The sequence below is a fragment of the Arctopsyche grandis genome, chromosome 13 (genome assembly GCF_051622035.1).
Source record: "Arctopsyche grandis isolate Sample6627 chromosome 13, ASM5162203v2, whole genome shotgun sequence".
Classification (NCBI taxonomy): Eukaryota; Metazoa; Arthropoda; class Insecta; order Trichoptera; family Hydropsychidae; genus Arctopsyche; species Arctopsyche grandis.
In genome coordinates this window covers 8,813,453-8,830,416 of record NC_135367.1, presented here as the reverse complement: position 1 = coordinate 8,830,416, position 16,964 = coordinate 8,813,453, and the positions used below count along the sequence as shown (strand labels likewise).

At 35.0% G+C, this 16,964-nt stretch overlaps 1 protein-coding gene across 7 annotated transcripts in view; it reads left to right on the top strand.

The window, feature by feature from the left end:
- Window positions 1-16,964, top strand: part of Traf4 (TNF receptor associated factor 4) — a 121,028-nt gene that overhangs the window by 71,711 nt on the left and 32,353 nt on the right. The window contains exon 1 of one of the 7 annotated variants that reach the window (XM_077444411.1): window positions 15,277-15,695. The exons of 5 other annotated variants lie outside the window; for them this stretch is intronic. In XM_077444411.1, coding sequence (XP_077300537.1) covers window positions 15,483-15,695 — 213 coding nt within the window. In that variant the 5' untranslated portion in view covers window positions 15,277-15,482. Of the gene's footprint in view, window positions 1-15,276; window positions 15,696-16,964 lie in introns of those variants that run through there. One more of the 7 variants, XM_077444410.1, reaches the window with a different exon arrangement.

Sequence of the window (16,964 nt, the reverse complement as noted above, 5' to 3'; positions counted from 1 at the left end):
TTTAATTTCACAGTCGCCACCGTGTTTGACGTCAACTCTAGCAACGGCCAATATAACCGGTTAATCTCAACTTTAGATAAACTCATCCTCGTTTAACAAATATAACGTTTTTGTGTATAAAAAAAACTTACAATATTATCTAACGATCGAATTAGACTTTACAAATATAACAACGTCCACACATCTATCAAAAAAATTGCCTTGTTTTTTATTTTATTATTTAAAATAAATATTTTCCCATGTATTCTTAATATGTTTTGATTCGGCGTTAATTTAAGCGAGAAAGTGCAAATTTAATGTTTGATCCACTTTTTCGTTGGATTGTTTTTAAACGACTTATCTTTATTGTCTATTGAATGTTGTAGGTACACTTTCTTTTAGTGAATGATTTTTTTATTTAAATCGTCCATTTTCCAAGAGGAATTTTTCGCACGCTTGAAACAATCGCGAAATCACCATGTGAATCTATTACACTATTATACGGTATGGAAGTGAGATTTAATTGCATGTATCATATCGATTCGTTTTAATATAATATTATATGAACAAGATATGTGTACATGTATAATAAATTTAAACTTCCTTATAGTGTGTAGACATTTTTTGTTTTGTTTTATTTTAACCGACTTGTGAGGATACAGACCGGTCTGTATCGATCTTGATTTTGTTCAACCTTTGTTAGGCGCATGTTTTTATTTTTTGTTTCATAAAATCCGCGAATGACAGATACTTTACAAGCGATATATCGTGCGAATGTATCAACAACAATTAAAAGCGCGAACACACTGAATCGTACGGCTCGGCATGCAACTTCAACTGGGATGGGCGTATCCTTATGTCATTGTTAATTCGGACGAACTTATTAATTCGAAAAGTTTCTCCTACATTTCTTCAAATATGGAAATCACCGTTTTCGATCACTGTCAATTCTATCATCATCATCACTATCTATAGCTAGATGAAGGTCTCTGTTTTGCGCAACTCTCATCCAACTCACCCCACACATTTTCCTAATTTCGTCTACCCATCTTCCCTGCGATCTTCCTTTTACCCTTTGCATTCTCTCAGGTACCATTCTCGCACTTATTTTGTCCACCTTTTGTCCATTTTTCTAGCCACGTAGCCCGCCCATTGCCATTTCAAATTCTTTACTCTATCTACTATGTTCACTATTCTTGTCATATTCTTGTCATACACACGTGTTCCGCTTCCTGTCTTTCATCTTTATACCAAGCATACAGCGTTCCATACTTCATTGAGTGCATTGGTGAGTTTGGGGAAGGGAAAAAAACTACGTGCCACATACTACCCTGTGCGTCTGCACCTTTACAGATTGAGGCTTACGCTAAGTAGATCGTGCGCGAATATTTCGATCTAATTTGACTAATGTTTGATATTGCATGTTAATTAAATTAAGTGAACTGTGCGATCTAAATCTCTGCTTCAATACTTAATTAATTACATATTTTTTTTCAAATTATGCAATCTTTCTAAATATGTATGTAAGCATTTTCCATTCAACAAAAGTTTTGTTTAGTGAATACTTACTGCCTGTCTTCTAAATTGTTTTTTCTATAGATTAGTAATACGAAGTTCATTAACGATCTCAACTTGCTTATTCAACAATTAAAAAGGGCTAACTTTTGACATCTTCGTCAACGTCCATCACTTTTCATGGTATCCAACACACCTTGGCAAACACTTGCCGCACACAAAGCGCAACGCATGGAAAATTCAAAGAATTTCTCTTTAGGAACTTACGTACATAGTGTGTATCTATTTACGGAAGAGCACACTATTGTCGGTGGTTCTCACAGGTACCATCGACCTCTTTTTAACGATGCTCTCAGCAGCGAGTGGTAGAAGTAGTAGTATCACTTCTTTTGCGCATTCCGCTCTTTATGAACGGCCGAAACTGTTTACCTCTTGATTTTCAGTTTAAAAAGGAGTCTATAAATCACACGCACTGAATATATGTATGTAGAAACTATGGGTTTTGATGTTGCGATCAGCTCTTTGTGTCGGCGCGACCTTCTCTCTTCTTCAGCTCGATTGATCTAAACAAAAAAGTCGCGTGGGCTAAATGCGGAAACGTTTCATGTGACGAGTACAGGTAAAATGAACTCTACAGGTGTGTTTTTGTCTATCAAAAGCTTATTCGGAATTGAAGACTGCTTGTGTTGCGTAACGGAGTCAATGTTTGAAGTGTAACAACCTTTTTGCTACTCATATACGATTTGAATTTGTACTTTGCTGGTACGTTTGTATTGAAAAAATGCACTCTGAAATATATTTTCTTATACATACATACATATATGTATATGTTACTAAATTATTGGCAACATAAAAAAATCCTGTGCACAAAATCATTGTTCCTTCCCATTCATATGTTAGTACTATTTCCTTCATTGAGTCATTTACTGAGCAATATACATATGTATGTATTTAAGTAATCTTCATATTATAAGTTTTTTAAAAACATACATTTTGTCAAAACGTGACTCCCTCTAGCATTTGCCATTACGACTAGACATACTTCTACGACAATTTTTATTTTTTTCATACTGCATTAATACAATCCTGACCGCCTTCACAAACGAATATATGTACAGATGGGGTGCGATTAAATGGTGCATTTAGAAAAATAACTTTGCTCCTTAGAACGAATTATTTGCGCATTAAACATATATAATTCCGTTAAATAAAATATGTCACATTGAGCAATATTTAATTTGTAGTATAAAATTAAAAACAAAATATTTTGATCATTTAACAATTAAAAGTGCGTAGTCAAAAAATATGAAATGATAATTTAACTATGACGATTAAATTTTACTATCGATTTAGCGGAAACAATTTAAATCTCTATCAGGGGCCAAACCTCGCAAAATGGCAAGTTTCAAAGTGATCGGAAGAGTTTATTCAGTTTCTCCATACCATTGGACAATGTGAATATAAGCGACATGCGCATATGCAGCATATACGACATGCGCAACATACATATAAAACCGAAACAGCGTCTGTAATTCGCATCTGATTGGCTGTCGTCAAAGACGTTTCTGATTGGCTGTCGTCAAAGTCGTTTCTGATTTGCTGGGTTGGTCAAAGACGTTTGTGATTGGTCGCTCGTTTAATAGATTGCTCGTCTAATAAATTGAAAAAAAAAACAAATGAAGATTTTTTTCATGGTTTTCGTTTCATTTCCATTTACCGAGCGAAGCCGGGCAGCACCACTGGTGTTTTATAAAATGCGCATTTAAATTGTCCCCATACAGATGTACTATATAAATATAGCTTTGACAGTTGCTCTGTTGAAATTAAGCCTAATCTACATAAAGCCGATAGCGATTCGTCACAATGCGCCCGGCTTACTTAGAAAACAACAGTTAGTCACTTGCATTCGGTAAAATGCACTTTCGGTCCGTTGTTCTTCGGCTATCTTCAAAATGCGGACATTTTTGGTCGATGAGAAGCACAAAGGTTGCGATGATGTCATCTCGCGAGGGTGAGCCGCCTATTCAATTATCGCATTATGCAGTTGTTGCATTCCGAAACCGCAGCAGACTCTCTGAAGACGATGCACTTTGAACGAATTCCACGCACACATATGTATGTATCGGTAGTATATTCAGAATCCAGATGCCGATGAGATAAATGGCCACACATGTGCGCGTGTTCGATGAACTTTCAAATTTATTAATTTTACAAAAGGTCGTTTCAAAATTCATTATTCCATATAGGTTGATACTTGATATGTTACGACTTTTACGATTTTCGAAAGGTGATTCGCCGAATCGTTCCATCGAAATTGTGCGTTTTTTCGCAAATGTGAAAGTGCGATGCGAAATTTTTTGATACGAATATATATATAGAAGCTTTATGAAGCTTCTTGATGATATTCATTTTGATATAACGGAACACTTTTTCTGATTTTTTAAATAATATTTTTACGCTCACACTTCTTAAAGAAAAGTTCCTACTTCATCTTCAACTTTCATCATTATTTTATCACTAGTGTTGTGCCCATTGATTTCAACGGTGGCTTTGGAAAGGAATTGATACACGAATTAAAATAAAGCTATATATTATATATAAATATAGTGTAAGTGTATAGTATATTAATAGAAAAAAGTTCCAACCCGTTCACCCGTTCGAAATGATGAATTAATGTGGGGTCTTTGTGGATGTGTGTACGTTTCCGCGCAGCGCATCTGACGCTGACGTCACCTGTCGCTTGGCACTCAATATCAGGAGCACATGTCAGACTTTCCACATCCCCCCCACTTCCCCGCATCTCCGCTCGTCACGCTTAAAATGCACACATTGGTCAGAATGTATCGTCGTTGCTCTCATTGGTCAAACGTTTTAATCCACGTAGACACTTCAAGCTGATTGGTTGTGCACCTCGTTCGCGTGCATTTATTTTATTAAATATCTCTAAGCACAACATATACTCCTAGCATTCTAAATTTTTTTTTGAAATCTCCATACTTGTCGACGCATCGCAACATACATACCCACATACCTACATACAAACATACATCGTGTCCGTTTTCATATACATATATTATAATCTACTTGCATCGTATGCATTAGCTATAAGTGCAGATTTGTAACTGTTGATAAGTGTATAATTCATTCAACTTATCTGTGGTTGAATTTTGACCTTTCAACTAATAGAAACTAGCTTGATTATTGTTTAGCAATTTTTTAATTGAAATTATATTATGACAAAATTCGACATTAATTTAAGTAAGCTTTAATAAGCGTGACTTCTTAAACACGATTGTCATTTTTTTTCGTAATATGTTGATAAATCAAACGGAAAAGCGCTTTCGAATTTGCATAATTTGTTCGTTTATAATTCAAATTTCGTACTTTGATTCGAAATAAGTCGGATTTGCTTTGAATTGAATAAAAATGTAAGTTTCATTTCCGAAGTAACCGAATACCATATAAGTACATATGTATGTATTATATATGCAGTAAATCAATGAATAAGTGGTATTTTTAAATTTAAAATTCAAATATGTATGAGAAATTTTGGTTGATTCAATTTTGTAGGTACAGATTAGAACTGTCCATACATTGTCAAAATTGTTTATTTTGATTTTTCATACAGTAAAATAATATATGTACCTAATTAGACTGTGCGATTATTACCAAGACACTTTTACTTATTGTAATACTAAAAAAATCTATTTTTTTCGGCAATGTAAAGACCATTGTAATATGGATAGGTATTATATACAGTTTGTATATAAAGCGAAAATGGAATGGCCAATTCTTTCGAACGATATTTCACCACGTTAACGCGGACCATGCATTGAAAGCCACTGATTTATAAGCCGTTGTACACTCCATACAGTCGAGCGCGGTCTTTTGAAGATGAACGTCAGTAAATCATCACGCATTACGACCGAACAAATTAACGTCAAAATACATATTGCTTGACCAAACCTCATTCTTGCAGTGCATATGAACAATAAAAAGCATACTTTACTTTTGTAAAATATGTAGATATGTACGGACAAGTTCCGTCATTTGATACGATACCACATAATTAAGTCAAATACTGATCGGAAATGAGGTCTTGACATTTGTCAATCCACATATAGATCAAGGGTCAATTACCCACCTAGTGTGTCAATTGTTCAATATTGTGAGTAGAATGTAGGCGTGTTTTATGCAAGTGGATTGGCGAAACGATCGTGTTGTTCGTAAATGATGTATGAAGATGATTATATAATACTCGACGCTCTTCATCCTGGGTTTCGAGGTTTTGAAGGATTCCGCAAAGAATTTTTTAATACATTAGGAGTCAATTATCTCGGTCTCCGTGACGGGCCGGAATGTGAAATTCCCGAAAACGCAAATATCGGAAGGCAAAGATCGAAAATCGAAAGATCTTAAGTCGAAAGATCAAAAAAAAAGGGTGCATGGTAAACGGTACATACTCACTGAATTTGCGCGAGCAGGATACACCAGGAACAAGAGGAACAGGCTTTTCCTCCCGTATTAATGTGCGCGCGCAGAATACAGATACAATACAATAATACAATTATTCAAGGATCTTTTTACAATGCGAATTCATATAAACATCATCCACAGTCACATCTATGGAGAGATTTTTGCAATATTTTATTATAGAAATTTGCAATTGAATAACTTGAGATTTGCAAGAGAGATTGGAAAGTAAATGCCAATTTACAGGAACCGTTTCAATGAAAATCAGAAAAAATAGCTAACTCTGAAAAGAAACAATCGACTTGGGTCACAAACCAAGGTTTGGCCAGCCGCGGGACTTTTATGGGACTCGAACCCGTGACCACTCGGCTCTAAGCATAATATGCTAACCACTAACTAGTCGGTTTTATGGAGTGGATCCGACACTGATTTTTTTCTCTCAATGATATTGCATTATTATCATATGTACTCACGTACTGAAAGTTCTGGGTCCTCATATCTGGGTACTTACATAAATACTTAAGGCTAATTACAACACAATATGACAGAATTTTCTCCGCGAAAAGACGAGGGTGAGTCAAATCCATTTCAGATGGATTATCAGCCGACTTACAATATCCTGTCCACTTCGCAATGTCAATGTCGAAAAGATCACGTACCACTTATCAAACTGCCATCAATCAAGACCACTCCGGCTTGTCTGCTCAATTAAGATTCTCGGCATCTTCATCACCGTCGCCAAAGTCACGAGACAAGGGGATATTTCGAGAAAGTCCCTCGTCACGACTTTTGACGAAACTGCCTCGTTCTCGTTATCTTTCGGTGGCGCGTGCCCGCTTACCAGAAGTTTCATTGTTCTCAGATTTTTAATTTATTTACATATAAAAAAACGTGATCATCATCATCCTACAACACACTCGACATCCTTCTTTTGTCTCGTTTTACGAAGACGCGTGCGTATCAATTAGCGATTACGTGGCTTCAACGGTTACGCTTCTTTTTTTTTTTTGACGAACGTGCGTAACTTTTCACTGTTGTTGATGTATGGGATGTCTTTTTGAAGCATTTGTGGTTTGTATGGGTGTTACTAGTGTATTATGTACCACTTACTCATCGTGCAATTCTTTGAAACATTATGCATTCAAGCTTAACATGTAATTGTTGAGCTTGCGGTGTGGATACATATGTACATATATAAAGCTGTCATCACTATTATATTTGTATATATGTATATATATATATATATATATATATATCATCCTAACAAATGCCCTGCACTCCGTTAAAGACGTTAGTGTTTTAAGTAAAGTAGATATAGGCAGCGATCACAGATTAGTCCGTGCCAAGATGGCCATTAATATAAATTGCGAACGTAGGAAATTAATAAAAGGATGCAGTAACTCTCCAGATTTCGCTCAACTAAGGTCTAGGAAAAAGGAATTCGAACTCGAACTTGGAAATCGATACGGGAAATTAAACCCAGAAGCAGACATCGAGGAATTGAACACTGTAATTAGTTCGGTTCTAACCTCAACAGGTAAGAAATTAGGTGGTTTCAGGAAACAGATTAAATTAAGCAAAATTTCAGCGGAAACAAAAAACCTAATTAAGCATAAAAGGAATTTAGATAGGGATAATAATAAGCAAGAATACAATCTAGTAAATAAGGAAATTAAGAAGAGAATAGTCAGGGATGTCAGGGATTTTAACAGCAAGCTAATAGAAAATACCATTAAGAATAACCGTAGCCTGAGAAAGTGCAAACAGGATCTTTTCTTAGGCAAAAACCAAATGATCGCAATCAGATCAGAGAGCGGAGTAATAATTAGGAATAGAGAAGAAATCATAGACAGAGTTTACACGTTCTATGCAAAACTATACGAGAACGACAACGGCCAATTCCCCACTCTGGAATCGACACACGGCCAAAGGGTTCCTGCAGTATTGCCTAGCGAAGTAGAGGCCGCGCTAAAAACTGCAAAGAATGGTAAAACCCCAGGGGAAGATAATATTCCCATCGACTTACTAAAATGTGGCGGCCCCCCCCTAATTAATATCTTAGCTAGGCTTTTCAGCAAATGCATCCAGAACCAAGCTATACCAGAAGGATGGAATAACGCAACTATCATTTTAATACACAAAAAAGGCGACAAAAGCGATATCAAGAACTACCGACCCATTAGTCTACTTTCAGCGGTCTACAAGCTCTTCACGAAGGTTATTACAGAAAGGCTGAAGAATATCCTCGACGAGAACCAACCTATAGAGCAGGCAGGGTTTAGGGCAAATTTCAGCACAATGGACCACCTCCAAGTAGTTGGCGAACTAATCGAGCGCGCCAACGAATATCAACGGCCACTGTGCCTAGGTTTCGTCGATTATGAGAAAGCCTTCGATACAGTTAGTCATAATGCAGTACTTAACGCTCTAAAAACACAGGGAGTGCCGGAACCCTATGTGGGACTGTTAGCTACAATATATAAGAATGCCACAGCTTCAGTTAAAATTTTTTCAGGTACAGATAGATTTAGCATAGGAAAAGGAGTAAGACAAGGAGATACAATCTCGCCCAAGTTATTCAATGCGGTGCTTGAGGGAGTTTTCAGGAAATTGGATTGGGATACAGCCGGAGTAAGCATCAATGGTCGCTTTTTGAGTCACCTTCGGTTCGCAGACGATATAGTTTTAGTAGCTCGTGATTCAGCTGACCTACTTATCAGACTAACACAGCTGGACAGGGAAAGTAGAAAAGTAGGATTAAAAATTAACGTAGATAAGACTAAACTAATGTTCAATAGTTATTGCATGCCTGATAGCATCCCCTTAGATGTTAAACCAGTAGAAGTAGTAAATAATTATTTATATTTAGGTCAAATAATTGACATGTCTGGTAGTAAAAATGAAGAGATAAAGAGACGTATGAAATTGGGGTGGAGTGCATTTGGACGGATGAATGCTGTTTTTAAATCAAAAATGCCACTCTGCCTGAAGAAAAGGATCTTTGATCAATGCGTTTTGCCAGTGATGACGTATGGATGTGAAACTTGGACACTGAACGCCAAGATGCAAAATAAAATCCAATGCACTCAAAGAAGTATGGAACGCTGTATGCTTGGCATAACGAGGAAAGACAGGAAGCGGAACACGTGGGTGAGAAATATGACAAGGGTAGTGGACATAGTGGATAGAGTGAAGAGATTGAAATGGCAATGGGCGGGTCACGTAGCTAGGAGGATGGACGAAAGGTGGACAAAAGAAGTGCTTGAATGGTACCCGAGAGAAGGCAAAAGAGTAAAAGGAAGACCGCAAGGAAGATGGGTGAACGAAATTAGGAAAATGTGCGGAATGAGATGGATGAGTGTTGCGCAAAACAGAGACGAGTGGAAGCGTGTTGGAGAGGCCTTCATCCAGCAGTGGATGGCGAATGGCTGTAAATGATGATGATGATGATGATATATATATATATATATATATATATATATATATATATATATATATATATATATATATATATATATATATATATATAGGTAAATATATTTATACATCGTCTTACACAGATAGAGTAATTCCCTTTTCATGATAAAATAGTATATACATATGATTTCGTTTTATTTATAATATTTATTTTAAGTTTAAGTTTGGACCATTGTGGCTTTACAGGAGTATTTAATGCGCCACAATGGTCGAAAAAATACAGAGAGATGAGAAAAATATATACCTATATAGACAGACAAAAATACATTTATACATAATCATAAAAACAATGGCATTATAATAATAGCAAATGAAGTAAAAATATCGAATAATAAAATCAAAGTAGGGAATTTCTTGCCTCTATAACTACTCGTTTTAATAATTTGTAATTGATAAATAAAAAATACGCAAGATTAAAAATAGAAGTAAAACTGCATTATCTATACATAGGAAATAGAAATTGTTCGATTCGATGCTGAATAAATCGAAATATGTCAGACATTTACGGGCAAATTTACAGAATTTTTATATAAATCGGAGAAATTTGAAATGCTGAAAACTCGAAAATTACGAGAAATAGATAAAGGTTGCCAATTTGTTGGGACCGTTTCAATGAAAATCAGATAAATCGGCAAACTCTGATGGGAAACGATGGACCTGGAGTCACAAACCAAGGTCTGGCCAGCAGCAACCAGTGAGACCCGAACCCGTGACCCACTTTGAAATCATATATGCTAGTAGATATATGCTGTATATATATACTAGTCTAAGCTGCTGGTTAATAATTAATTCTATACACTTTTTGGTTGTATTTCAAGCAAAAACGGAAGTAGTTCTGCCAAAATATCATAGAAGGCAACCACTCGAATCAATAATGTAAACACTGATCAAGACCCAACAGTATCTACCTGTCACGAACAACCACTAATGTACTTATTCGGCACGTGCCGCCCACCTAAAACACTTCAAGCAGATACTCCATCGCCGCAGACTATCTGCGTTTTATTAATGAACCGGCATTGCTCAAAAAAAAACTCGGAGAACAATAAACACACCGAATCCGCGGTGACTTTCTAAAAATTACCCTATTAAGCACCGGACGACCCAAGACGTAAAAGAAGACCACGTAGAAGAAAAGCACCGACACTTCTATTGTCGCCGATAAGCACAAATCGGATTCAACCATTTCCTAATACATGGGTATACCAAGATACGTTGTATGTACCTACGTATATATCGTGACTGAGTTTGATCAATGCATTCCAGGAGATAACACAATCTAAAACGGTCGTCTCGTGTGAACGAAGATAGCCCACATCCAAATGGACTAGTTCGATTGAAAAATTTAAACTACCATAGCAACAGTGACTACTTTTAGTAGTGCACGTGCTAGGATATGATAATATTGATTTTTTTAGGCACACTTCGTCATAGCGAAGGGTGGTTGGGAAGCTGTTCATTGTTTCGGTGCGTAGGCGGGAAGCTGTGCTCTAAAAATCCATTAATCGATACTACTGTTTGAGATTCTTACAAAGGGACCACCCTCCCTATGAAATTCGACCATCCCTTCGTAGGAATAGGAGACGTAACGTATTTATTGCACGCGCGCTCCAATAACGACGCATACTTGTTGATACTATAATAAATGTATATGGGGGAGGATGGGCTTGTGAAGTGGGTAGTTTTCGCTGGCTTGAACTTTGAAGCATCATTTTTCAAATAGTGCTGATTATTTTTTTACTTACATATGTAAGAATAGTTTACAAGCATTTATTCGTAACTGAAAGGTCTTGCAACAAAAGATCTATCTGACCCATTTAACCTGAATGTGTATGCGTATTGTCATATAATTTTAGGGTTCTTAACTGTGCTAGAGTCTATAGAATCTTTTCATATTCAAATACGTACTATGAGCATTAAAATGCGCTTTAGTCCTTTTTTTCAAAATATAAACCTTAACATAAAAAATGTAAATCTTTAATCCTATTAGAAAAAACTTCCCTTAAACTCAATTGATTCGTAAGGGCATTATAATTGATTAATATCTAATTATATAGTATTTGAATTGAGACTACAATATAGTAGAATCGTTCTTAAATTGCATGCTTCAATAAGTTCCGGTCAATTAGTACATCGGATCTATGAAAATGGTTGACACTACGTATAGCAAGCAATACAAACTACATTACTCTTTTCTAATCTACTAAATAATAAACTACTCTATAATAATAATTAAGTAATAAATAATAATCTAATCTACTAAATAATAAATAATAAAATAAACTAATAATAATAATAATTAGCTAATAAATCGCAATGTTCTAGTTGTATCGCTTAAGTATGTCTCAGGTGAACATTTTGTTAAATCGTACCTAATGGTATGCAAAATTTGCATTTGAAACCAATTAATTTCAGTTAAATATGGACATTGCAAAGTTTGAAAATCTCCGATCGTCAGTTGGTGAAATATTGTCGCAAAAAGTCACGTCCCAAGAGTTTGAAAACCCACCCTCAATAAATGAGGGGAATATTAAAAGGGAGGAGTAGGTTTTCGTTGCCTTCCCAAAATACAATTACGCCAGTTCTGGATCGGCAAAAAACACCCTACGTTTACAACGTCGATAAACCACCGGACACGAATGTGTTAATTCAACAGCTGAGAGACGAAATGTATTTTACATGAAAAGGAAACGAAATTACGATTCGACCATACTTGAGTAATGATGTCACTCAGTCGAATCGAATCTGTTCGTGACTAACAAATACCGCATAATATATTAACAATATGTACATTTACGTATGTATTATATGTACATACAAATGGATATAATGAATGTGTACTTGCGTACTATATCCTGAATTTGTCGATCCACAATTGCATAAGTGCAATATTCAATTGAAAACAATGAACGGATTCGGGTACGTCGGAACGAAGTGGCACTTTTGAATTCGAACAAATGTTGAACGTCCTAAAAAAACTGGTAATTTGCTCGTAAATAGTAGAACTACTCTTACAAAGAGGTTGTGATAGAAAAAAAAGGGTAGGAAGACTCGGGGAAGGATGCAACCGTTGCAGCTGCTAGTCTGACCCTCAATAGGTACTAACAGATGTATTTATTTAATGGTTGTCACAAATTCTGAATAAAAACTATCCGAAGGGATTAGCTTATCGATGGGAACATTTCAAAGTTCAAAAATTGTCGTTGCACACATAAATAAGTAATCAATTTGAACGTACGATTAAAATGTATCGTAAAAATTCCGAAGTTTTTCCCATCGTTTCGTCATTTAATTAAGTGACGTAACGATGAGAAAAACTGACTTACCGGTTTGAGTGTGTCAATTACGAATTACGCTTTGACGGGGACAAATATGCGTTTTTAGCATGATTTTTAATGATTTTTTTAATGACTTTTAGGATGCGTGTGATGCAACTGATGGTTGCAGACGGGCGTGAATGTTTATCTTTCGAACTTTCCAAACGCATGCTATATAGAGGGGTTATAAAGTAATAAAATTGACCCATAAAAATAAAGCCACTACCGTTTTTGAACCCACAAATAAAATGTTTTTTTAACGCGTTGTGAAACTGTTCTGTTTGATATTTTAATTTTTATTATAAACTGATTCCATGCAAGCTCGAAAAAAGTGAAGCAAAAAACGTTGATGTAGTTTCGTACGGATTGCAATTAAATTGTTATACGTTCATAAGTGAAAATATACACTCTCTTCGGAAACAAATCGGTGGCAATAATAATAAACAATCATAAACATGAGAATGAATACATATTTGTCCGAAAACAGTAAACAACTCACGAAAGTGATATCGAATTCAAGTTTGATCTACTTTTCATTGAAATATAATATATGAATGTAAGAGCTTTTGTTATTAAACATTTTGGCCCTCCATATAAAATTTATATTCTACAAAACGGATCCAACCCATTTGAGCAAATATTCAACATATTATTCATATGTATTCGACTCTTTTTACAGAATTACGTTCATAATACATTAAAAATAATCAAACAAGGCGAATTTCGACGGTGATAAATGTCACACATTAAATTTAAATATTTAATAACATTATTTTCTGTTTTAATTAAGAAAATGGAGAAAGCATATATTTCAGTGTCTTGTCCTAATAAATGACAATGGCTTATATTATATATAAAGAAGATGATTAAACAGATACAATATCCAAATAATTTCTAGGCCTGTCAAATTTCATATTATGTATTTGTACAGAAATATTTATGTCATTTTCTGGAATAAAAGTTTTAATATATATATATATATATATACATATAGGATTTGACGTACATACATACATAGGCTTGCCGTGCAGCACTTTTGAGTGTGTTTTTATCATAAGTTTCGTTTACTAGCCTAACTAATACTTACTAGGGATTGCAATACTGGTATAAATCGGAAAAAATTCACCATCGGTAAATACCAGTAAATTTTAAATTTTTTTGCTGGAAACTATTTTATTGCGAATTAACTACATACATATACAGACACATAATTGCATAATATTAAGTTAAAAATCGATGCAAATAGCGTATTGTGGATTTGGTTGTTTGGAGTTTATTTATTTTCAGTATTAAATGTGGCAATTTTAAATTGATAACCAAACCGAGCAAAATAACAAAGTTTGAAAACGATCGGATCAGATCCGAAACTTCCGAAACACGACTAAATCGTTTGTGAACTAAGAAGAGGTTAGTAATAAAAAGGTTGAATTTGATTTGCAAAAGGTTGAATTTAATTTACAGAAGCTTGAATTCAAAGTTTCAAAACGATCGGAAGACTGTATGGAGTAGATACTGAATCGTTATCAAAGTGATATATAGAAGAGGCTTGTAATAATGGCGGACGTCATTTCCACTTATATTGATAACCAAACCGAACAAAATGACAGTTTGAAAACGATCGGATCAGATCCGAAACTTCCGAAACACGACCAAATCGTTTGTGAACTAAGAAGAGGTTAGTAATAAAAAGGTTGAATTTGATTTGCAAAAGGTTGAATTTAATTTACAGAAGCTTGAATTCAAAGTTTCAAAACGATCGGAAGACTGTATGGAGTAGATACTGAATCGTTATCAAAGTGATATATAGAAGAGGCTTGTAATAATGGCGGACGTCATTTCCACTTATATTGATAACCAAACCGAACAAAATGACAGTTTTAAAACGATCGGATCAGATCCGAAACTTCCGAAACACGACCAAATCGTTTGTGAACTAAGAAGAGGTTAGTAATAAAAAGGTTGAATTTGATTCGCAAAAGATTGAATTTCATTTGCAAAAAGTTATTTAATTAATTAATTTCATTAATTTTTAAGTTTTAATACAATTTCTAAAAAAGGTTTAATTTGATTTTCAAAAGGTTGAATTTAATTTAGAAAAGCTTGAATTCGATTTGCAAACGGTTGAATTTCATTTGCAAACAATTTAATTTAAAGTGTAAAAAAACTATACAGTTTTTTTACACTTTAAATTAAATTAAATTTAAATTAAAGTGTAAAAAAACTGTATAAAAAAACAATATATTGAAAAAAAAGTTTAATTAAAAATTAATGATTTATGATTAGCTATGTTACACAATACATAGTATATGCTTTCTGTATTAGTACTCCAGGGATATTGAAAAATTAGCCCAATGGGAAAAATTTTCAATTTTTGAAATCGAAATCCTAGTCGGATTGTGGGAAAATTTCGGAGTCTGAGTCATGTTTTTTTGTTAACGAGTCTACAGCCCTGTTTCGACCCTAGTCGAGATCAGGGTGCAGCCGCAGCACGTGTTGTTGTCGAGTGTTCCATGTCCCTCTCTCTCCACAGTGTCAGTGGTGGTGGTACTAGTCGAGCGTAGCAGAGCTGGTTCATTGTGGTGCGTTCGGCCATCGGTGGCAGTCGTGTGCTTGTTTCGTTCTTCCAAATTGAATAGTACCCAAAACCAGACCTTTCGACAGCTGATCTCGAGCTGTTCGCGAACCAACATTTTCTCCAAAGTGAATCGCAAACGAGACAGGATGGTGCGCAGCCTGTCACAATGGACCAAAACGCTCAGTTTCCCCTCGAGGCTGTCTCCGAACAGGACTTCCAAGGAGAGCGTCATCAACATGCAACCCAGCTTAGGGGCGGGTTCCTCACCCACCCCCAGTGCTTCTTCCATCACGAGACAGTCATCATCCCCCGATCAGAAGAGCGTTTCGCCGATTCCCATTACGGAGATCAGCCAAATCGTAAGCATTCCGATTCCTCACATTTTCACAAGGAAAATTCACATCAAATTTAATTCAAGTCTCAATTCCTACAGTACGTACTGATAATTATGAATCATGATCTAAAATTAAAGTCTAGTTTATGTATATAAGACATCATAATCACAAGCAAACATTCCATGTGTTGTTATGTATTATACTTACATACATATATGACATGTCGGCGCGCTTTAACTTTGGTTCTGCGAATTATTTCTTAGTACTCTTTAGATCCGGAAAAAATAATACAGACACGCTTTTGTGAATGACAAGATAAAATCAGTGTTTTTAATTGAATTGGCTTAAAATTAAGCGATATAGACTCCATTAAAAATGTAAAATTGTTCTAAAGTTTGCATTAGATTTATTATTTCATTTCATGATCTGTTATATTTAAGTTCAATTTTCATTATAATTTATATTATCTGTATATGTACATATAATACCTCGTTATTGAATATAAATGCAACTCATTGATATACAAATTTTATAAATAAGAACTATAAATGATATTTGTATTGAGTTGGAACCACTTTTATATGATATAAAAGATATGAGCTGTTATATTGAACGTGTCCGATTTTCAGTTCCAAAAACACTATCTATCTGTTTGACTTAATTCACAAATTGTTATCAGTTATTTTAATTCGTTGTGTCTAGAATCTCGGAAAAGCAGGATAAACGTATTATAGGCCACCATTTTTTTAAATATTGTCAAACGCAAAACATAAACACCATGCCAAAGGGTTAATGTTTTGCGGAATATTTCTCGAAAGGAATACAAGTGGACTTATTCCACTTTCAATTATAGCGGCTCACATATAAATATTATCATTATTTTAGAAGCTCTAAATCTGAATGTTTCAATCTGACTCAATTGAGCAATTTTTAGCCCACACAAATCAGAATCATACAATTACTTTTACGATGACAGTTTGAAATTTGATACAAACACAACTTTTGTAGGCTCGTATAGAAGTGATATATTGCATATTTCCAGCACACTGTATATAATATTTAGACCGTATAGTATTAGTTTTGTCTATCAATCATATGCGATTCACACTCACCTGGATCGAAAACCTTTTCCTGCGAATTTATTCGCATTTCCGTTAACCGCATAATCAGTCACATTGTCGTCGGACAGGTAAATAAAATATATGTCACAGGATCACTTAACGGTTATTCCGATCTCGCTCTTTTGATTCGCTGTTCTTTGAACGTGTGCCATTTTAGAATTTCGCGTCGAAG